Source organism: Cyprinodon tularosa, unplaced genomic scaffold, assembly GCF_016077235.1.
Source record: "Cyprinodon tularosa strain WSP-4 unplaced genomic scaffold, ASM1607723v1 ctg277, whole genome shotgun sequence".
Lineage (NCBI taxonomy): Eukaryota > Metazoa > Chordata > Actinopteri > Cyprinodontiformes > Cyprinodontidae > Cyprinodon > Cyprinodon tularosa.
The window spans coordinates 880,865-904,909 of record NW_024038982.1 but is presented as its reverse complement, the minus strand read 5'-3'; the positions used below and the strand labels follow the sequence as shown (position 1 = coordinate 904,909).

General features: G+C 38.5%; 1 protein-coding gene across 5 annotated transcripts; it reads right to left on the bottom strand.

The window, feature by feature from the left end:
• Positions 1–465: 465 nt before the first annotated feature.
• On the bottom strand, positions 466–21,580 carry LOC119786717 (cingulin). 5 transcript variants are annotated; one of them, XM_038290213.1, is made up of 21 exons: positions 21,382–21,580; positions 12,030–12,924; positions 11,809–11,927; positions 11,653–11,722; positions 11,451–11,546; positions 9,513–9,634; positions 9,247–9,358; positions 8,941–9,153; positions 8,068–8,216; positions 7,902–7,928; positions 7,343–7,463; positions 6,198–6,410; positions 5,881–6,102; positions 5,547–5,795; positions 5,280–5,450; positions 4,998–5,159; positions 4,721–4,894; positions 2,855–2,973; positions 2,661–2,769; positions 2,412–2,575; positions 466–2,014 (listed from the first exon to the last, which is right to left on the bottom strand). In XM_038290213.1, exons 2-21 carry the CDS (start codon positions 12,921–12,923, stop codon positions 1,876–1,878), a joined length of 3,645 nt encoding a protein of 1,214 aa, XP_038146141.1. In that variant the 5' UTR covers position 12,924; positions 21,382–21,580; the 3' UTR covers positions 466–1,875. The 5 variants fall into 5 exon arrangements, with proteins under 5 accessions (XP_038146141.1, XP_038146142.1, XP_038146145.1 ...); XM_038290214.1 differs by having other exon boundaries at positions 1,876–2,014; positions 11,809–11,906; XM_038290217.1 differs by having other exon boundaries at positions 1,876–2,014; positions 11,809–11,879.
• Positions 21,581–24,045: the final 2,465 nt, after the last annotated feature.

Sequence of the window (24,045 nt, the reverse complement as noted above, 5' to 3'; positions counted from 1 at the left end):
TGTAGCCTTATGTGTGACAATAGTTTCAGCACTAGAGGTAATGCTGTTCAATAACCCATAATAATAGAAGCAGTACTGATTATTTTGTTAAAAATGGCGGAATATTGTTAGCTGTCTGGGACCAGTTTTTGTTTTTAAGTTTTCTACTAGAACTTGTTTTAGATGCCAAGTGAACTGCCTGAAATTAAGGAGTGAAACATAAAAAAGACAACTGTTTAGTTACAAAAAGGCACAGAAAGGTTAATGATTTTAAGGCAACCCAGAGTTTAATTTAATGCTACAGCTATAAAACCACAACAACTTCCCATCACACTGTTCCTAAGGTTTTAAGCCCTTTTATGTGATGCTGTACTATTGCAGTGTTGCCTCTCTTTCTTGTTGCTGTGCTGAAGGAAGGCTCATATACTTCTCCCTCACTAGGAAGATGTATGTGGCTGTTTAGAAATAACACAGAGTCATTCTGTGTAAACTAAAGCAGAGTTTATAATCACGGGTGTTATTATGTTTTAAAACTATGTCTTCTAAATCACATGTCAGTAAAGCAGCTGACTGAGTAGTCAGCTCATTAAACTTGCACTGTTCTTACATAAAGAGCAGAAAAGCTATAACAGAGTTCCTTAACATTTTGAATCCAAAATTACATAATTTTCCTGGCTCAAATCTTCAGTTTCACGGCATTCTTGACATTTGGGAATAAATGATGAAACAAACCCTTTCATCCATTTTCCATAGTGTGGCATAGGGCCACTCCCCTGCTTTTGTGGCACCTTAACTGAATACATGCTGTTATAGGGACAGACGCCTGTAGATCCATATGCTGGTATAGAATATTGGAGATAGAAACATTTTATAAAAATATAAATCAATGTAAAATCTGCTACATTTATTCAGCTGCATTAGATTTTTGTTCTGTAGTAATTTCTCCTACCTACATTTTAAACATGTCTCTATTATTGTTTCCATAGAGTCTTGGAAAACATCGAAGGTAAATAACAGACTTTTCTAAGCTGTGAAGGAACCCCGGAATAAATAACCTTAAGTAAAAAGCATTTAATTTATGGGTCTCCATGTAATTTCTTTAACTCTTTCATCAAAATCCACACTAATGACAAATATTCTGGTATCAGTATGAAAAATTGTTCCTTTTCTGTTTTATCATATAGACTTTTCTGTTTAAATAAATACTACATTTCCGTTGTATTTGTACTACATAATCATACTACTTTTAATTTATCATACTATATAAAGCTAACACCTAGAGTGACTAGTCATCCTTAGAGATTAACTCTAGAGGCTTAAGGTTTTTTGATCCACTGGTTTTCTAATTATGGTGATGTAATCTTAGTCAGGGTTGATCTGAATACTTCTGCACTGGAAACTGCTGCAGAAACATGTTTAAATGGCCATGAAAAAAGAAAAAAAGAGAGTTGAGTGAATTCAAAATGCAACACGCTTCAGAGGTGAAGCAGCGCTGAAATGGTCCGACATACTCAATTTGTGCTTAAAAAAACAAACTCAAATAAGTGTGCTTAAGTTTTGAAGCAGTCCAAGCTGCATATATTGGTGCACCTTCAGCAGTATTGGTCATGTATTGTTGAGATGGAGATGGCGGGGGAAAGGCTGGGGGGGAAATTCCTTTAAATACTAGGAATGTTTTGTTTCCTTACATTCATGCTGGTCTGGAAAAATGCCTCCCAACATTGGTCTCTACAATGTGTCGTTAAGGTCCTCTCCATCCTCCCTCATTGTGTGCAGTGCATACCATACACTCCTCTAACTTTTCCCCCAGTTCACCCCCTCCCCCCCACCCAGTTATTGTTCTCTGCAGGGCTGTAATGTCCACCTCTTGTTCTGTTCCGCCTGGGAACTCGATCATTAGCATGAGCTGGTCTGGAGGTTGCTTTCGGTTAGGATGGAGGTGATAGTGGAGGGGTCGTACAGGCTGTCGTCGTCATCGTCTGAGCTGAGAACTGATGAATCCAAAGCTGGACGCATTGAGACTTGAGTTTTTCTCCTATCAGAAAGAGACAGCAATAAATATGTACAATTTAAAACCTTTAGAAGTCTTGTTTTAACTGGCATTGTGGCAAGTAGCAGTTGTATAGCTCCCTCCTCTGGCTGGTTAGGGTTAAAACATGTTACGCTGGTATTTGATGTGATGTCATTCTGCCTGTTGAAAATGAGTAATGCACAATTTCATCTACATTTCAAGACAGTTGTGTAATCTCTATCAGTAGTATTATGTCACAGATGAGAAACTTGCATACACTAATCATGATATCATTTTTACGAGTGATTTTATTCATCTTCTGATGGAAGGGGAGGAGACTGTATCTCTGTTAGTCAGCCAGACAGACAGCTGTGATGATCTCAGCTCTGTGAGGAAGGTTAATTAAAACTGAAACACCTACTTGAGCTCCGTTTCCAAAGCGGTGACTCTGGTCTGTAGTGCATCTTTGAGCTCCATTTGCTCCTCCATGTCTCTCTGGGCTTTCCTCTTCAGAGTTTCAATCCTCTCCAGCTCTGTCTCTCCTTCGTCCACCTGCCTCTTCAAGGCCTTTACTTTCAAGGTAAGCTGCAACAGGCATTACAGTTTCAATCTAACATGGCATGTTTCTGAGTGTTAAAAACCTTTTTTTTTTTTTTAAACATGATTATACCTGATCTCTCTGTTCAGTGTGAGCCTGTCTCTCCTCATCCAGCGTCATGTTGAGATCTTTTAGTTTCCTCTCCAGTCGACGCTGTGTCGACAGCATGTTGTTCTTCTCTCTTTAAAATACAGAGGGAAAGAAAATGCTATTTCTTTTCCCATAAATATCTTTGAAGCACATTTTCTGTGCCTTTTACAATGTACCTTTCCTCATTTCTCAGACGGTCTTCAAGCTCCTGTATTTTGTTTTCCAGCTGAGAAACTCCTGTTGAGGAGCGAGACTGACCCTCCATCTCAACCACACGGTTCCTTAGCTCCTTCAGCTGCACAAAAAAAAGTCATAATTTAAAAACCGAAGGGGATCATCAGTGAGGAACTGACTTTAAACCTTGTATTAACAGAGGTAATAATATGTATTCGTATGCACATTGTGACATTATAATTTATGGTTTATACAGTTGATTTTTGTGATAGAGCAGCAGAAACTAGACTAAATGGCAAAGTGGAAGGACAATTAGGTCCTTTATAACTACTTAACAGAGAAATGTGTTTTTCTATATAGTTTGGTGCAAACTAGGGCGGCAAATAAATATTATCTTGTTAATCAATGAATCTGTAAATTATTTTTTGCCTAATTGATTGATAATCAGATAGCAAAAGGTTCCTTAGAAAGGATTTTTACAGAATTTAAAACTTCCAAAACTAAAACTTTTCCACCTGAGGAGTTTTGGATAGAGCATATCGACCGACTTTTTAATCTTAAATGCAAATTATTTATTTATTTTTTAAATTTTGGTATAATTACTACTCTTAATAGGTTGCTCTGTCAGCTAAAGACATGTATTACAGTCTCTATACTCCATTTAACATGTAATCCATTGAGGATCATTTCAATAAACAATTAATCACAATTAACCAGATTAAATATTTCAACTCAAGTGCAAACTGAGAAACTAAACATCTGTTTCTTGCTGCCATTCTATAAAGACCCAATTGGTGGAGGGCACATCTAAAAGCTATCCAGTGAACAGCGAGAAGAGCTATCATGAGTCTCTGTGATTCATTGTCTCCTTATAAAGCAGGTCAGTATAGGGGCACATCAATTTAAGTCTTGGATGACAGATTAAACTGGTCTGACAGATATTGCTTTGTGCCTTTACACTAGGGCTGGACAATAAATCAATATATATCACAATTGGGGCTGCAACAAACTACGTTTAGCAAAACAATCGTTTTGCGAAACGATTCATCTGTCGATTATTTTTTCAATTAATAATTTAAAAGCAAAACATTCCTTAAAGAATATTTTTTACGAAATTAAACAAGGTGAAACTAAAACTTTTCCACTTGAGAAGTTCTAGTTAGAGCATATTGACGGACGAAAATGTTTTTGTTATCTTAAATTAATGTGTTAATATTTTTTAAAACAATTTTGATAGAGTTACTGCTCTAATTTGGTTGTTCTGTCAGCAAAAGGTAGGTTTTAGAGTCTATACTCCCATAAACGATTATTACATTACTGAAGTTTCGGAGGATTATTTCAATAATTGAATAATTATGATTAGTCCAATTAATTGTTGCAGCCCTAATCACAAAAAAATTTTACTCAATAAATCATTTTTGGTATTTCGATATACCTTATAGTCTATAATTACAGAGTCTCCTACACATGAGCATTAAGGTTCACCACAGACATGGAGCCTGTGGTTGTAGCTGCAGGCTGTGCTTAGTGGTAACAATCGTTCCTTAACCTTTATATTGGAAGAGTTTCATAGGAGTAGCAAAATAATTTCCATTAGTTTGTACAGGCATCTGTCTTTAATATTGATAACAGAACTATATCAAATTGAGCTATATTGAGAAATCAATAATGATAGGAAACATTTTGACGGTATCATACAGCCCTACCTCAACCTTAATATTCCTATATTATAATATTCATGATGTTTGATCACTAAGGATCGATAACATACCTCTGAAAAGCCCTGAAAAAATGGAATAAATCACCCAGCCTGCCTCTATTTGCACTTCAATTACTTTACTCATCATTACTAATGCAGGGTGACATACATGTCTCTCCATGGCGTTCTTATCCAGCTCCAGGTCCTGTTTGGAGGATCTCTCCTGCATGAGCTCAGAGCGCAGCTGGTCGATCTGGTCTCTGCTCCTGGACACTCGGTCCGTCAGCATCTCCACAGAGCTTTTCTCCTCGTCCAGCTCCAACTCCACACGCTTTACTTTGTCCTAATGGACCCAACAAGACACAAAAGTTCCTCCATCCTGTCTATTCTTCCTCTGAGTCTGTTTCTAGATGAGACATTAGAAATCAGAGCAAGGTGGACTATACCTCCAGGATGCGAATTTCACGTGCTTTCTCATTGAGGCTGTTTTTGCTGGCCTCCAACTCTCCCTCTAGGTGGCGCAGTCTGTTGGTGAGAAGCTCCTTATCAAGCTGGTGGTTGTCCCTCTCCTCACAAGCAAGTTGAAGCTCTTTCTTCTGTCGAACCATCTGGGTAATGCAAAAGAATGGATTTACAACATACATTTATCATTTTATGGTTTGCAAATTACAGATGTCCCTGGATCCCAAACTCTAATCATTAAAAACAGTCGAAATCAGCTTTTATACCTCTTCTTCTAGTCTCCTTAAATTCTGTTGGTTGCGTTCCAGCTCAGACTTTGTGTCGTTTCCATGGCGCTGTACCTCCTGCACCTCCTTTCGTGTTCGCTCTCTCTGCTCCTCCAGCAGAACTTTAAGATTCTGGATCTCTCCTTTTGAAGTTAAGTTCAGAGACTCGTACTAAGAGAGAGAAAAGGGGGTGAGAAACTCATAGATAGAGCTATTTCTTTTTCACCATTGATTCCTCTGAGAATATCGGATGCCATCCCTTCTTACTTCTTTGTTGAGCTTTTCTAAGGATCTCTCTTGCTGCTGTTTGGTGTCCTCCAGCTGGCTGATGGTCTGTTTTAGTGAGTCTCTGTCTCTCTCTGTGCCCTCCAGACGCAGGCCGAGTTCACGGTACTCCTGGCTGAGCTTGGAAGCTTTCCTCTTGGCTTCATCCAGCTCAGATCTGAGGCCTCTAACCTCTGCGTGCAGGGCGAGCTCTGCCTCTGAGCTTTCTGTAGCGTTGCTCTGCAACTGAGCCTGAGTAAACAATTACAGTTATACTTTTTTTTATGCTTTTAGAGCATCTCTTAGTAGGATTGGGTTTATGAAGACGTGTTTTTACCTCTAATCTTGAGAGTTTCTCTTTGAGCCTGGTGTTAGCTGCCTCCTGCTCCTTCTGAGCATCTTGGAGAGAGTTAACCTCTATCTGAGCTTTACCCACACTTGTTTTAGCGCTTTCCAGCTCTTCTTCAGTAAGAGAGAGCTTCACCTTTAAATGGCTAGCTTCTCTTTGTGCTTCAGTTAGCTTCTGCTCCAGCTCTGAGATAGCTGCTGGGCTGGGGAGCTATTTGGAGAAGGAGAAAGGCAGCAGAGACTGAGACATTTTGAAGATGTAAAGTTCAATACCTAACTATGATTTAAGGATGAGGGTAAACCAACCTGTTTATTTTTCTCCTGTGCTTTTGCATAGTCATCTTTGGCCCTCTGTAACTGGTCCTTCAGCCTGTCGATCTCATACTTCAGCTCAGCCTCCTGGTTCTGGTGAGTCTTTTTAAGGGAGATCAATTCCATGACTTTCTTGTCATAATCTGTCCTCTGTTTCTCCAGCTCTAACTTGACCTTCTGCATATCAGCGCTGCACCGCTGAAGCTCCTGAAACAGAGTAATAGTTTACTGTATGATTGTTAACTTGCTTCACAGGTTATTACACAGCAAGTAATGATATGTTGACAGATATCAAATATTTTTAGATGCATTTGGCATTTAACCAGTGCTTTTTTCAGGGTGGAATGCATTGGAAAGATCAGATGAACAAGCATGAAATGATTGTGTCTCCTTTAGAAAGTGTAAAACACAAATGTTCACCATGATTTTACAGTAGGGATGCTTACACTGCTGAGAATTTTATTATGAAATCTGCAGGAAAAGAGACTGAAAAGAAGGAAGGATGAGTGAAAATAAGAAGGACATAAGGAATGACACTCTGTAAAGAAATATCAGAAAGAAAAACTAAGAAGGATAAAGCAAGAGAGGGAGAGGACCAGGGGAAAAAAGGGCAAAGCAAGCAAGGAAGGGTATAAAACAGAGAAATGGAACTTCATTAAGGAAGGATAGAAGAACAGGGAAGGAAGAAAAGACAAAAGCAAAGAAGAAAGGACAGAAAAAGTCGAGAAAGAATGGAGGTAGATGAAAGAGCACAGAATAAAGGGAGGAAGGTAAAGATGGAAGCAGAGCAGAATAGAATGGAAGATGGACGAAATGAAAGGACTTATGGAAAGTTAGAAGGTAAAAGGAGATGAGGACATTTGGAAGGAAGGGGAAAGGGAAAAACACTAAGAAAGTGAAAAAGAAGAGACTGCGAATGAATAATAAAAGGATTGGAGCAAGGACACAACTTTTAGACAAGAGGGGAAGAAGACACAAATGTATTACAAACTTATTTAGTATTTGAAAATATTGAAAATTTAATGTTCAACATTTCTCCAGGATGCATTACAACCCTGTTTTAAGGAATATAATCCAGATGTTAAATGCATATTCTTCTTAGGAGCTAAGACACCCTGATAGCCAGTTTATTTCTTCACCTGTTTGAGAGTCTCTGACTGGCCAGAGTCAGCTGGCTGCTGCTTCATGGTGCTCATCTTCTCCTTAAGCTCCTTCAGCTCATCCTCAGACTCCTCTCTCTCCAGGCGGATTTGCAGAAGCCTGAAAAAAGGTGTAAAAAACACCCACATTATACAACGTACTGAAATCCTAAGAATAATGACATATTCAGCAGCTGCTGGATTTGTATCGGTAAAAATGATGAATTTTGATTTGGTGGACATTAGCAGTTTGAGCAATAACTATTTTTTAGTCACTAGCGACAAACTAATGTAAGATTATCCACACCTCTTCTCAGTGTTTTAATAGTTTCTGCTAAAACAAAGATGGTTTTGTTTTTAATAAACATCTTTAGAAAAAGATTTTAAAAAAACACTTTTAGCAGAATATCCATTGTCAGTACTAGATCATGGACGCCTTTGTTCAGAGAAGGCATCATGAATGAGTGAAGCTGTGAGTGGATAGTCTTAGAACAATGGTTAGCTAATCCTAAGCCTCTCTATGTCTACATATGAGAGCTGTAAAATCACTGAGCCTCACAGTGTTTCAGAGTTGCCGGGTGTCTCTCTGACAGAGAGAGGAAGAAGAAGTGACCAGGAAGAATAAAAGGGGGAAAAAGCAGAAACAAATTAGCAGAAAAGAAAGTGCAAAGAGAAAGGGTCAAACAGAAACGTTTAGAACAATCTGAGCTCCTGGTTTGACTCACTCCTGTTTGGTGCTTCGAAGTTCATCTCTGGTGGCGTGAAACTGCTCCATCCAGTGGTTGCTCTCGTCTCTGCAATCCTCCAGCTGCTGCTGCAAAGTGCGAACCGACGCGTTCACTCGCTGCCGCTCGGCTTCGATTCCTGCGTGAGACTACAGCAGAAGAAGCAGGGCCAGATTTTAATGTTTTTCCTGCTTATGTTAATCGACAGCAGTATGGCTTAAACCTAACAAATCATTGGGCTTTCTGTTTTCTAACTTAAATAATGTCAATCTCTAGATGGGACTAAATAGTTAAATTAGTTCTTGAATTCTGGGATTTTTCTTAATAAATCAGAAAAAAACATTTATTGCAAGTCAGAAAAAAGCTTAGACTACTGTGATCATCTGTTATGAACCTTAAAAACAAATTAAATATTTGAAAAATGGCTAAAGAATCACTTTTCCTCATTGGTCAGAAGCATTTCGACTGATTTAATACAACATAAGTTCCAGATTCTGTGATGATAAAAAGTAAAGAACATTTTGTGGGGATTTAATTTTAAAGATCAAGAAATAAATAATTGTGTAGAACACAAATAATTATGATTGGTTTAAAGGTTCTTTATCAAATGGAAATAAGTTGGAGGTGAATTTTTTGTTTAATTTCTGGGAGTCTGTACTTTGTAGGATCATGGACATCCTCTGTTTGTTTGTTGCACCACTTATTATTTAGGTGAATTTTGCCTTTTAAAGTCACAAAACATAGAAAAGTTTCATGGTGTGACTTATTTCTCACTTGTATATACACGTTACTGTTGACCAGGATGGAAACAAAAACACTACTGGGCATTAAACCACTTTGTTCAGCACTCAGGACTAGTCTCATTCTGCACACCTGAGACACCTGTTCCATGCTGCTGCGGAGCTTCTCCATGTCCACCCTGTATTGCTCTCGCAGCTTTTCGAGTTCTCGGTCATGTGAGGACACCTCTTCCTTCAGAGCTCCTTTCAAAGCTGTGAGCTCCCTCTCTCGTTGCCTGAGTGTCTCCTCCAGCTTCTGTTTCTGCTGGTAGACCTCTGCAAGCTGTGCCTGACTAGACACCAGGTCCTGCAGAGAGAGAGGAGGATGTGAGTATCGTAAACATGGATTCACTAAGAGTCATTTAATAAACAATAAAAAAAGTTAGTATGCATGCTGTACCGTCTTGCTGCCATTTTCTCTTCGTAGCTCCTCCTGAAGTTCTGCCAGGTGGTCCTCCAACTGTCTAACCCGAGCTTCAGCATTCTCCCTGTCCATACGCAGCTGAGTCAGCCTGCAACAAAAACAATAGAAAGAAAAGACTGTTGTATGTGGTGCAAATTAGTAAACAGTAACTACTTGTTTCATTTAACCATGACTCAGGTTGTGGCACAAAGCCGTCCTGTAAACTAGAGCATAACTGTGTGTGCACGCTCCTGTGTCCTCACTCTGATTGTGTTTCGTTTAATTCTTTCTTCTTCCGGTCCAGCATCTCCTGGAGCTGCAGGTTTTCATCCAGGCAGGACTCCAGCTCAGCTTTCAAAGCAGGGTCAGAATTGCTAGCGGAGACCTGTACACACAAGCAGGCATAAAGAATGAATGAGACCTCTGAAACATGAGCCTTAAAGCAGAATACACAGGTTGCTTTTAGGTAATGCTGCAGCGGTATGTCTTTACCCAACAATCAATATGCATAAGAGCTTAAGGTATTAAGAGCTATGTTTAAACCAGCATATAATGAGCCATTATAGTAGATTTTTGTATGATTACTTGTGTACATCTCCAAAGAAGCCTGAAGGCTTTCTGGAATAATCTGAGGATTAATCTGAAGCACACTCCCACAAACCCTCATTAGCCCTTCTGGTTAGATTAGTTAAAAGTCGAAGAAACGCTGGGGACTATTTCATCCTCTCAGTCAAACAGAAGAGCAGGTGAAATCTTCCTCATGTCCATGCAGCTAACAACAGGAGTTTATGTGTGGACTGCAAGTGAGCCATATAATTAGAGCCTAGTTACTCTCTAGATGCCAATCCCCCTTATTGGCAACTCTTTCCAATAAACAAACAAGCTGAATCAAACAAGCTGAATTGAGAAAGTCTTTATGTAACCCAGAAAAAAGTCCTGCACAGATTTACAGGACCATCGAGACTGGTAGAGCTCCATTCAGATGTTTACAGGCTTAAGCTATTTAAAGTGACTGTTTTACTGGTAATCTGATCAAAGATCGTTAAACATCACGGTCCTGTTGGGAGACTTTATTGCATAGATAACCAAGTCGAGTCCTGAAGAGCTACAATCTTTTCTCTTTAGATGTACCTTTTCTCCAACACACCTGAATTTGAAGGCTGAATTTTCTTAGCCTGTCAGTCAGCTCAGCAAAGGCCTGAAAACGAGCCGCTTGTTTTATTCAGGAGTGTTGGAGCATCTAAATTGAATTAAGCACTCCTGCTTTACTGTGACCATGTTTGAATAATTATTTTACTGGAGCTAAAATTGTTAAATGCTTCAACTTTTAATTGTTCTACCTGTATGAAAAAAGCACCAGCCTCACTGGCTCAAAAAGGACCCTTAAACATGATACAAACACCGCTATGATGGACCATTAATACAATGTTCGTATGTTCGGAAGTTTAACCTTTAAAGCAAACATCATTCTTATCAAAATAGCTTAATCAAAAAAATAAAAAATAAAAATAAATCCCATGAAACATTTCGGTTCATGCTGATGTAAAAGTTGTAATTCTGCTGCTGAAGAATCTTTGTGTTCAGATTGTTTTGCGTTTTTCTTGTACATCCAAGGCTGTTTCCTTTTACTTGACAGTGAAAGTTTAGGCCAAATGGTCAAAAGTTGGACTCCACTGGTTGCTCCGACTGGACAATGATCTCAAACAAACATTCAAAGCTTGTTTTAAAAAGACCAGGAACTAAATCAAACAGAACTGAACCAGTTATGTAAAGAAGTCTTTAAGAGCAAACCAGACAAAGTTATGCCACAAAAAGAGTGACTTCTCTGCAACCAATTAGCTGTATTAATCTAAATACAAACAGCAGTGTCGTATGTGTACAGTTGATTTTGCACATAAAAGAATGTTTGGTTTTATTCACAAAAAATGTCTCCATTATAAAAACTTTTTTTGTAAAACTCACTTGAGTTTATATGTAGTATATTAAGTTCCCCCTTAATTAATAGCAGCACGAGCAAATCATTACAGTATAAACCCAAATCGTTGGGCTTCAATAAGCGAAAGGAAACTGTACTCCAGAGGGGAAAAAACACACATTTGATTTTTTTAAAAGAAGGCTGGAAGAAACAGGACAAATATTGCGTTATGTCTGAAGGTCACCAAGGACCCGTCATGTCACATTTCTCTCTCTGCTCCACTCACCCTTCTATCGTCACGCAGGGCAGTCTGCAGTTGAGCCACCTTAGTCTCCAAGTCCCTTTTTTCTCTCACCCACTCTTCCCGGGGGCTTTCTTTAGGCTGTTAAGAGAAAGAGCCAAAAATGGGACAGAGGTGTAACCTCTATGTTGAACACAAGTTGGAACAATTTCTAAAGAAACATGCAGATTTAGAAAGCAAAACGAACCATTATGCTCTGAAACTTCTGAAAAATGCTTTTGACTTTGTTCCAGATGACAGCATCACTCTCAGAAGATCTAAAAAAAAATAAAAAAGGGGGAAAAGTTAACTTCAACACTCTCTGATCCCTCTGATGTGATCTGAAGAATGCAGAGGACTGTACCCCTGTCTCAGGATGTTGTACACCATCTTCATGACCTGCTCCTCCTCAAAGCTCATCCCCGCACACTGAACCTGGTCCAGTAAAAGGTCAGGGGTCACCTTAAGACATAGATCAGAAAACTACGCTTGCAATGTGGCATGCTCTGTTCTGTTTGTAGCTCACAGAAAAATCTGTTGTGATGCCCGACCAAAAAAAAAGAAGAAAATAATAAGGATTCTTACTTGTGAGTCGGCCAGATCCACATGTCTCCGTTCCTCTGAAGCCCACTGATTGGCAGAGGGCCCAGGGAACCTGGAGCCCGGGGCCTGGCCATGTCCTAAGCTGCGGTGAGAGGAGGGCTGAGGCGGGGTGTGAGGATTTGAGTGGTGGACTGGAGCCGTCGACCTGTGTTGTGGCTGTGTAGGTGAGAATCTTCCCTGCTGGCCTACAGCTATTCCACCATCCAAGCTGTTCATCTGTCTGTTGACAGGAGGCTGTGTCTGATGGGAGGGGGGCTCGTTTGCTTGGTGACGTGGGTCAGGGTATGAATGATTGCTCCTAACTGGTTCCACTGACCTGTGATACCCTCCTTGGACAGCCTGATTCCACATTCTCCTGTCCTCAATCCCTTCTCTACTTCCCCACACTTCCCCTCTGTCTCTCCTTACTGCACCGCTTCCATCTAGATGACCATAACTACCAGACTTTCCATCCCCAGGGGGTCTAGACAGATGAAAATCCTCACTGCTGCCACCTCCATCCTTGTCTAGGAGTGAGCCATGAGACTGAGCCCGGCGGAGCGCCCCTGGAGGGCCTCCCTCCCCTTCAGACTCCGCCCACTGTACTCCAGCCTCTGCCATGTCTCTCCTCCGGGGAAGGCTGCCGTAGCCTGAGGAATAGTTAGTCCTAAGCTGGACCCCGTATGAGTCTCCCCTCTGTCCATCCTTCAGGACTACATACGGCTTCCCGTCGATCCCCTTTACCCTGACCGCTACGCCATATTTGGAGGGAGTGTTAGGCCTGGACTTGGTTTGGGGCATTGGCTGTCCTCCTCTAGAGTCCCCGATATTGTTAATAGAATGGATCTGGACTCCATGGTCCATCGGGGGCCTTCGGCCGGAAGACTGTGAGCTCATACTGCAACAGAAAAGGAAAACCTGATTTAGTTAAAACAAGTAAGAGGCTGCATTAAGAAGTACTCTGCTGGAGCTTGAAATTTATTTTTTTAGGAAATGACTTAAAGTCTGGGCATTTTGGTTGCAGACAATTAAAAAGAAGAAAAAAAGGAAGCCAGCTGTAGCATATTATATTCCACAAGGCACCATATATGAAAGAAAGGGGGCACGGTGGAGAACAATCACCGAAGTGGTCGCTTTGCACATATAGCCAACAGCAAGGTGCCCATAACATAGAGAAGATGGGTTTATTAGTATGATTAAAACCTTAGACCCCAGATATGAGCTACCCAACCACAAGTACGTCAGTGAAATTCCATTACCCAAGCTGCACAGTGGGGACTAAAAAAAATATATTTTTAATTGAATTAAAAGAAAAAAACAAATCTGAGATTTTATTTTTAGGCCATATCACCAAGCCCTAAAGGCAGGGTAGAAAACTCTAAGAATAATCATGTTTTTATATTTTCTGCTGTTGTATAGTTACTGAAGAAAAAGTTCAAAGCTTGACTAAAGATGGATCTGAAATCTGTGACACATTTCTGATCCGTGCATGTCTACAAAGGGGCTGAATATTTAAAAACACAAACGAAAAAAAAAAAACAATAAAAACATGAATTTTAGAACCAGAAACATTCATGTTCCTTAAACTCTTTAAAACAGTGTATCAGACTTTAACCCTTAACTAATGATAACCTGTGCATGTTTGCTGGCTAAAAGTAATGTTTTGTAAACAGTGAGGCTAATGCCATGCTGTATTTCAGCCTTGAGAAATGCTGCATATGACCTTCTACTGTGGACCACAAAAAAAGAAAAAGCAAACCATATTAGCGTAGTTGTGTAAAATTCAACCAAGACACAATTATTTAGAAAAAAAAAGACCTTTCTTTGGAGGACAAAGTTTGTCTATTTGTTATAAAGTCAGTTTAAAAATCCTTCCCAATGTAAAAGGAAAAAAAAAAGACATAAAAAAAAATATTTCTGTCGTCCTCAAGCCAATCATGAAGGTAAATAGGCACATCTAAAGTTGATTTAACAGCTTCCTTCCACTGTTAGTTAACACAACTTGTAAAACTACAAAGTAAATGCAAAGAAAAGAAGAACAGCACTGATCAGTTTGCTTAGAGAACAACTCACCTCTAAACCGAAAAAGTTCCACTATATAATCACAATGCAAATATAAATATGTAACGGTGATACAGCCTGAACAAATTTACATAGTTATCAAAAGAAGCTGTTTGCATAGTTTGTGGATAGACTGTAAGCTGTCAAAGAAATGTAAATGATGCATTTGTTTTTTGTTTTTTTTCCAAAAAAAACAAAATGAAACGTTTGCATAAATCTTGAATAAGCCATAGTTTGCTCAAGGACAGAGCAAACTAGCCTGTTTTCCTATTACATAGGTCAGCCTGATCCTTTCTGAATTAAAAAACAAACCGTTAAAAGTTGAAGCCATTCAATCTTTTCTGATACGTTTTATGGAAGCGTTTTATGTTAAAAAAAAAGTCATACAAAGTTCTGTTCACCACAAGCCATGTCTAGGATGAAGCAATGATTTGTAAAATGAGCAAAGTTCAAGGAGAAGCTAATAAAATGAAACTTCTGGCCATGATGCCGAATAATAGGAATGCAGAAAGACAAACAATGGACATCAAACGGAGCACGACATCATCATATGTCACATGGTGGTGGCAGCATCATGGCATGGGGTTCTTTTTTTAAGCAGGTATAGGGAAGCTGGTCAGGACACATAGAAAGATGATTGGAGTCAAAAACAGAATCAGCCAAGGTTAGCAGATTATTTTCTAGGGTTCCTCCACCTCAACATAACATTACATTACAAAACAAGGAATAACATTTTTCTTTGACAACACTGATTCCTACTATCTGTGCAGAATTAATCCCCAAAGAAAGAATTTAAAATCACTGAACTCTTAATAACCAGGACTGTGGAAATAAAACTGCTTTTTCTCCAACAGGAAACACATATGTACTTCTTCCAGGATAAAGCAGAGATTTACAGACGTTGACAGGTTTCTGGTCCTTGACTGAGTGTGTGAACTTTGTTCATGTTGCTCCCTATTAGTCATTAACCTGAAAGCACACACCCAGACATGACTCTCCCTTAGTGAGGAGCAACAACTTTGGATAGTTTCTACACCTCACAGCACAGATAATTATGATCATTTATAGCGTTTAAACTGACATAATGAGGACAGATTCTATATTTACAGCTTCAATTCAACACACTAATTCCTAGAATGCTTTTTTCTAGCTCCACTCACTGGAAATAAAAACTGAACTGAACAGTCAGTGTTACCTCGTAATAAAGCCGTGCTTTAGCTTACAATAGACAACCCAACATTAAAGAGCTACAGTTTGCTACTGCGACTTTGTAGCCACCAAAACACTCCCTCCTAACCTTTCCTACTTTCTATCTCACTTTATAGCTGTGGGGGTGAGAGACAGAAAGCGGGCAGGGAAAAAGAAAGGGAGGGTGAGTAGAAAGATAGAAAACAGTTCACTTTTCTTCTCTTATCAGCGTTTCATGCGATAAAATCCAGTCAGGCCGTAACTGAAAGTGAGAAACAGCCTCAAAAATGCAACTCTGTTTTGCACAGAAACATTAAGTACTTTTCTAAAAAAAGACTGTTTCATTCCATGGAGATCTCTTTAAGAAAGGAGAAATGTTTTGTTCTTTTCTTATTAAAAAATACTTTACTATACCAGAAGAAAAATGACATCCACAAAGACACTGTGTTTCTTTTCAAAATGAAAAGATGAAAAGGTGAAGGTGACGCCTGCGCTGTCATTGAAGATGACACAAACAGGTTTTAAGTATATTAGAGGTACGCAGGTATTATCTGTAGGTGGATACAATTGCAAGGCGTGTAGCTTTTTTTCTTCCACACTCCAAACCATAAGAAACGTTGTGTCAAATGAAATATGTGAAGTCGTGCATGAAGTCTCACCCACAGCTGAACTGTACCTGTTCGACATCGTTTCACACAGGTATTACTGTATGTAGAAAGGCAAAGAGCAGCATTTATTGACGGAAGTGGCATGGACTCGGAGGAATGCAGAAGTGGTGCTGAAGCCGTTTTTCCTGTCTAAATATTCGCTGCACTGCATGCTTTCCCAGGAGTCTCGCTTTTTTTATATTTGTCAAAAGGAGGAGTGAAAATGCCAGTCTATGAGGAAGGGGGTGATGGCAGGGGAACTCATCCTATTGTCTGTCTGATGTGGGGCGGAAAACAAGGGCAGCGATTTAGAGAACGCAAAGAACTGTCCCCCTTTGGTTCCTTCTCTGCCTGATCTAATTTCAAAAAGCTACCTTCAATAACTTCCTTATCTCCAAACTCTAATTTGAAAGCTTTCTGTCTACACCTCTTGAAAAAAATCACAGCAGCACCTCTGATTACTACCTACGTCTGCAGGCCACAGAAACTAAACAGTCATCAATCCCTTAATCCAGCTTTTTAGCTTTAAAAATCATGACCATCAGGGTGATTACTTAAGCTGATTATCTGCCATTTGGAGACAGACCATCAATTTAAATATAAAGCATGCAAACAAAAACAAACTGATGATAGGCAGATCTATTCACAGGTAACGGAAGTCAGCCATTTCTTTTCTTGATCATCTCTGATTAGAAATGCTCAATGAATTTACAAATAGGTCAAACCTTTGTTAAGGCTTTAAGAATCAGCACGGTGTCAGAAAATAGGATTCCAATCATGGACATGTGCTTTGACCAATACCTGAGGGTGATGTTGTTATTCTACCACTTTTATCATGGATTCTGCAACAGTTTTTTTTCCTACGCTGTTAATGTTTGCTAAATTTAATCAAATATTTTATTTCATCTATATGTGTTGGATACCTTAGTATAAACATTTTAAACCAGCTGAATTAGATTTATTTTTATCCAGACCTAAAACTGGTAAAATCCTGATTGATATAATCACAATGCTATTTACATCACTAACTTTACTTCTGTTCATCCTGTAACTCTTATGTTCTCTTTTGTCTTTGGACATTAAACAAGTTAATGCATTTGAATCTTATAGCAGAAAAAAAATGTACAAAAAAGTAAAAAGAGGGTAGTTTAATAGCAGAATATATTAATGTTCATCCTTTCTAGGATTCCAGGTCTGGTTGTTATTACTGAGAAACTTGACAATAAGCAATAAAATATAAACACTAGACTGAGACATTTTAATTTTGTTTTACTTGCCCAGCTGAGGTGGGTAATTTTTCTCACATGATAATTTGATTTGGAGGCACCCCGTTGGATCCCAGATGGAACAATATTCAGAATTATCTGAACATTTGTTCTCCAGTCTGCTTAAAAAGAAATAATGGAGCTTACTCTCCCTTTAACTTTGAAATCAAATAATTAATTTATATCATGTATCGTACATGTTATACATTCATTACGTGTTTGTTCTCCACCCAAAACCTATTTCATTTATTTTTTTCCTATTCCAAAAACAGTCTCCCTTCTGGGTATAAATTTAGTAGGGTGGTCCAGATCAGGAAGGATTTTATCCTGATAGGAGCCTGAGTCACTAAGGATTATTTATTTTCTGACACTGAGTCCAACACTCTGATTATTAAACAGGATAATTAAAATAATGTCCTAAAGCTTCCAAAGGGGGCAGCCTTAAAGTGGAGCAAATAACTTACTAAACAATGGGGTTTATTGTGCTGCAGGCTCTGTTCTTTTGCTCTATGTTTTTTTTAATAGCAAAACATGTTTGAACCTTCTCAAAATGACAACTGAACAGCCTAGATTTGCAGCTCCAGAACAGTTAACTAGGTTAAGAAATCTGCTGCAATGTTCTGATAATCCAACAACTATAATTGGCTTCGATGAACTCAATCTTTCCTCAGTCTTCTGTTTTGATATGACTGGCTGATATTTCAGTTCTGAACCTATTCCAGTGTAGTTATAGTAAATCATATGCTGAAAAACTAAATGTGTTTGTTATGCTTTGCTTTAAATGTTGTAAAATCTACCCTGCACAAGAGCTGCCAAAAGATTAGGGCCCAGCACCTTTTAGTGAAAGAAATTCAAGACCATCTTATTGGATAAAATAATCTATCGGTATTTAGAGTGTAAATATACGGCATTTGGAATGAATTTCAAAAATGTTAAGAGATTCTTTCTATGAAAGTCATACACTGATAATTGAATTCAATACATTGTGCTGCTCTATTTGGGATAAAGACAGCAAAACAGGTCACATACCAGAAAGAGAGCAGCAGCAGACAATAGCTTTTCCTTTCACTGTGAACATTGTAAACAATGAAAAACGGCAAGTGTTTGTTAATCTCTAGCGTCATTTGATCAACAAAATAGAATGAGCACCTTTTAATACAGGTTTTATTGAAAATAAATATATAAATAGCTAATGATTTTTAAAAAATGTCTCTACAATATGCAACCACACACCTAGTCAGGTAGAACTGAGGGAACAGCTGATTTATATCCTACTCCTACCAGCACAGCAAGGATCTAGAACCAGAGACTTTGGCACTGATCATGCAAATAATACATAGAATGTGGGATAAATATTTATTAACACAAATATTCTTCAGTAACCAAAATAGAAAATAAAGATGTAGCTGAATGCTAGCATAGCCAGAGGACATTCCACATCTACACCTTCTGTGACCCGATTGGGCTTTTAACAGGTAGAGCAAGTAGCTCTAATTTGGAGAAAAAAGATATCCAAACAGCTATTTACTAAAATAGATGATTATTTGGTTTAATAAGCTTTGGGAATGCAACAAAACTAGACCTAACTTTCTCAGACAGACTTTTACTTTTTCTTCTAAGGGAAATGTTAACCGCAGCTTAAAAGTAACAGAACTCCCCATCTGCTCCCAGCAGACAGTTAGAAACCTTCTCCAGAGAGATATTCTCCTTCTCAGTTACATCCTTGACATAAAACCAGACCCTTGTCCTCTCTCCAAACTAGTTACTACTCCTCTTTCACATGCATACAAATGTCCATTTATTCCTCTTTTCCCATCCAAAGTAGCTCATTGGCACGAAAAAGCCAGACTTCAGTGTTACCAAGCAGTAAACAAATGACACCATATTAGAAGGACATAAGTATGGCCCTCCCTTCCATCACATTCCTGACACTTCCTCTGCTCCCCTCGCCTAATCAGGCAGGTTCTGGGATTCTATGTCACATGTGAAGGAATTAACTGCCTATAATGTCAAACCAGATTGGTTTTTGCCAAACTATCATAAGATGAAACAGTGGCACCTCATCAAGTCAAAAGATGTTATTAGTCAAATGTGAGACAAAACCCATGAGCCGTGCTTTAACGCTACAGTATAATCTGAGATATCTGTCATCTTCGGTTTCATCTGAGATATCCTTTCCAGTAAAGAGGAGAAACTGGTTGAAAGCAGGAGTCAAAAGTGTTTTATTTAATGACGGGAGAACTAGATTTAAGACTGAACAGCTTAGGTCTGTGAGCAATTACACCTCCTTGAAAACTGTGATTACATTGGCTAATACTAGGCTTACACTGTGGGATTTTTTTACCCTTTTCGGAGCGACTTTCCAATTGGGCGAGAATTTTTCCGAAATTTTACACATTTAGGCTGTTCAGGTGTAGGCTGACTTTCAGCCTGATTGTGTATTGTATAGGGGGTAACGAGGGGCGATCAGCCTTTTATGACCACCTCCGGATCAGGAATCGGAGGTCAGTCGACCGTCGTGGGCATATCGCTCAGTGGGCAAACAAGGACTCTTCTTCCTCCTCTCAGACGAAAACACCGAAGCATGGCGGGGGGTGTAAAATGCAGTTCTTTCTGTAAAATTGACAGACCGTAGTAGCCACTATTGCTCAGCCATGTCTTTGTCCAAAGTTTCATTCTAGTGAGCTTCATATTCGACTTCTACTGGTTTGGCTTCCAGATAGATGAGTCCCAGTAGGGCCATCTCTCTCCGGGGCTGAGTCTAAGGTGGTTTTTAGATGTGCAGTGTAAGCAGGTAGATCAGAGCGTTGGACCGCACATGCATCGTGAGCTGTGAACTCACACTGTCCGACGAAACCGCAGGGTTGCAACGATTTTCAAAAATCGTACAGTGTATGCTCGGCTTAAGATTTTTAACCAGGACTCAGCTGTTGTATTTTAGACTCATTTAGGAACAAAGTAACTACAAAGATGATCCAGATATCCTATTTTTGTATTTAGGTTTGAATAAATAAATGCAACTAAAATTCAATTGATTTCCATACTCAAAACCTAAAAAGTTACAAAAAGGAGGGAGTATAAAATGAAAGTCATCACAAAATACAACCATTATCCTAATGAGGGCATCTGAAAGTACATCAATTAGTTCTCAAGAAATTTTTATTGTTGTATGTCTATTGTATTCATCACAAAATAAGATTAAAAGCCCTGCTAGTTGCATGTTGGCACCATTAAAAAAAAGGCCTTGAAATTATGAAAATAACTTTTTATTACAATATAGCATATCAGAATTTCTTCCTGCTGAATTTCTTTATTCAGCTCATCCACCTTTGATATCTTAAACAAGTTTAATTTATCTGGAGCTTTAGTTGTATTTTACCATAAAATAAAACTAACATATAGTAAAAACCATTATATCTGACATTGACATTAATGATCTTTAGGAGAGAATTAAACTACGTTAAAGCTTTTTATTCCAAATAGCATTTTGATTTCATGTTTTTATAAAGCTATCACACTTTTACCAGGTGGTACAATCAGATTATAGCAAACCAATACAAAATGAAAAAAAACACTTGAAAATTGTCACATAAGTCATCTGCTGAACAAACATGGCATTTTCTATTTAAAATAATAATAATAAAAAAACAGAATCATGATCTGAATTATTATTTGTACCCTTTCCCCAACCCATTTTAACATTTCTATATTTAATTATCTTTTTCAATTGGAACTGATGTAATAAAGCTTAGTTTTGCAGAGACTCGTTGATTCGGGGCCCCAAGCATGTCCCCTAGTGGCCCCTAACCTTGAAAACAGCTGCTTAAAAAGGACAGGTGTGTGGTTGTCATTTTTTTCATAACCTTAATGTGTATATAAACGAAATGAAAGTCACTCCCTGTTTCACTTTTAAAAACAAAGTCGTTGTTTCACATTAGGGGACGGTGATTCACCCTGACACATTTGACTCAGATTTAACTTTGTTAGTTTAATTACTTTTCTTTACAAACGAGTTAAGAGATATAAGTAAAAACATGGTATCGCTGCAGCGTATTACACCTTTATATTCGATACGAGAAAGAGAAAAGTCAAGCAGCATCAGAAAATCCCAGATAAAGTGTATAACTGTCGGAAATGGATGATTGTCTGGTTGAGCCGTGTGGCGGTTAGGATCAAGTTCACACCGAAACTTACCTCTTCTCCTTCAAAGTATCTTCTTAGCTTCTCTTCTTATGTTTCCTCTCGTCTTGTCACCGAAGATACCCTAAATATCTCCCCATACGTCTGTCAAAGAACCATGTTAAACTATAGCCTTCATAAACGTCTACAGTAATAAGTTCACTGCGCTGCTGTTGGAACTGCAACCTGTTACCTTTTTCTCGGGATACTAAAGCTCCGCCCACTGCCATCAAATACTGCTCTCTGATTGCTCAGATCCCCTGGTGTGGGCGGGGCCTGGGATGTTTATCAACCTCTTAATCTCTAATTGAGTTTGCTCTACACAGTTATGACACTTTAACGCGAGTATTTAAAGTTTTGAACACTATAAAATAAATATATAAAATAAATAAGTATATAAATAAATATAAAAAAAAATAGTTGTAAGATCAAAGAGGCAAGAGAATGGAGCTGAACAAGACTTCCCTCAATCTGTCCACTAGATGGCGCAAATATTCCCAAAATGGTCACCAATGATGAGCTACAGTTTTACAAAAGACTCAACTTTATTTATCCTTATTGCCACATTGCCAGACAGGACACTGTATAAAGAGAGAGAAAAAAAAAACTTTATTTATCACTTGGGATTACTCCTTCAGGGAAATTCTGGTTCCATTGGTACAAAAAGTTAAAGCAAGCTGTCATGAAAGATAAAAAAAGAAAAAACAGCCAATATAAAAACAGTGTATATAGTTAAAAAAAACCCATAAAAATATAAAAATATCTGCACTGTAAAGAGCTAAGGGAAGACTGCACAGTAGTTGAACTGGGTTATTGCACTTCTACTGCAGACCTTATAAAATAAGTAAAAAATTACACAGGCTACACAGTAGTCAGTATGTGATATTACACAGTGACAGAAAAGAATATTGCACATGAGTGACAATAGGTAATGTTTTGCATAAAATGTCCAAGGAGGGGGGTGATGACCCTTGTCCCTCTTCCTATCACCTCCTCCTTCCCCCAAGCGAGGAGTTGTACAACTTGATGGCTTGGGGAACAAAGGAGTTTAGCAGTCTGTTGGTCTTACAGTTTACAGAAACTTGAAGCTGGGAAAGGAAAATACCTTTTTGATAGGCTATAAAGTATAAAATGACATTCACAAACTTTTACACATATAACCTGCTATTTGATACCATTTAATTCCTAAGTAAATCAAAAGTAAATCATTCCATGTGTGTCACTGTGAGCCTGTGCTGAAAATTCAGTACAACCAAACCTTCAGGTTCATTGCTTACTGTAAATTGGGATTTCATTTAAAGGTTAAGCTGTTTTAGTAAATTAATTCAAAAGGTAATGCTTACAAAATTTAGTGTCAATATTTTTGGAGTAGTCCATTAGAGTGGTCAATTTTCACTAGAATGTGGTAGGTTCAAGAGTAGAAAGTTTAGAGGAAGGAAAAAAATTTACAAGACAAAAGGTCCACAAGCAACAAAGAACTAAGGAACAAAGTTAATTTTTGAAGGTTGAGGGTTGATTAACAATGTGTGTGCCAGGTTGTGTGGGGGCTTTGAGGACCCAAATGCAGAGAGGAGTAGGCACAGATGAGTTTGTGATGATGTAATGAAAGGGAACCGAGGCAAAAATACAAAATACAAAAATACTGAAAACCAAACAAAAACCAATAAATGTCAGGGAAACTACTCGAAGGAAGCAAGAGACTAGAAAGCAATGAAACAACAGTAACAACACAAGAAACCAGCCTCGAGTGAGGGCTCTGCTGCTCTTTTAAGCCCAGCACTCTGCAAAGATTCTCTATGGAGGAGATGTATATATCACCTGGTTCAGGGTATCAATGACCTCAAAACACAAATATGAAAGACAATGACTACCACTCATTATTTTGTGCAGGGAAAATCCTAAATCAAAACAGTATCAAAAGAGTCTTACCAAGTCTAAGGAGCAAAGGGGTGTAGAAAGGTTCTTAGCGGTCTATGGTCCTTTTTGAATGAAAGGAAATTATCTGATTCGAAACCATTTCAGATTAAATATGTTCAAAGTGTTCCACTATAATCTAGAATTTAAAATCTCTCTTTTAATTAAACAATACTCAAACGACTCAAAAACACACCTCAGGATATAGCCCAATTTATTGATAAGCCTCTTTAAGTCACTTCTCTGGGCTCCCTTCAACTTATATTTCTTCACAACCTTCTAGTGTTTGGTATTCTCTTCATTCCCCTGAGATATGATGACGATTACTCTGACACATCCCACAAAGCAGTTAAGTTTTACAGATGACTGGACTCATCATGCTGGAAATCCTAAATGTGTCTGACACCATTTGACTTTAGTTTAGTCTCTCCAGTAGCCATACTCTAATCATAATAGATTATTTAGGTCTGAGAAGTTATGGAGCAGCAAGGGGATCAATCTAAGATGAAATGTAGGAGTTTATGTCTAAAAACAAAGAGAAAATTCAACAACTGATCGTTATTCCCTTATAGTGTCATCTCCTTTATGATAGATCTGAAAACAAACAGCCTTGAGTTTGATTATTTCAAATTTTTGTTGCATGACGTTGAGCAACCTGACTTAATGGGTTCTATTTCACATCCTCACGAGACTTTTCCTCCCACCTCCTATTCCAAACAGCTCCTCCCCACATCTCCAGCTATATCCACTAACAGCAGCTTTCCC

Bases quoted from the DNA above. Each gene is read 5' to 3' on its own strand.
- LOC119786717 (XM_038290213.1), bottom strand. From the start codon at position 12,923: ATGAGCTCACAGTCTTCCGGCCGAAGGCCCCCGATGGACCATGGAGTC. The intron at 11,547-11,652 runs GTTCGTTTTGCT...TTCTCTTAACAG, and splicing joins AGAAGTTTCAGAGCATAATG to CCTAAAGAAAGCCCCCGGGA. The intron at 5,451-5,546 runs GTAAGAAGGGAT...TCTCTCTCTTAG, and splicing joins TAGAAAAGCTCAACAAAGAA to TACGAGTCTCTGAACTTAAC.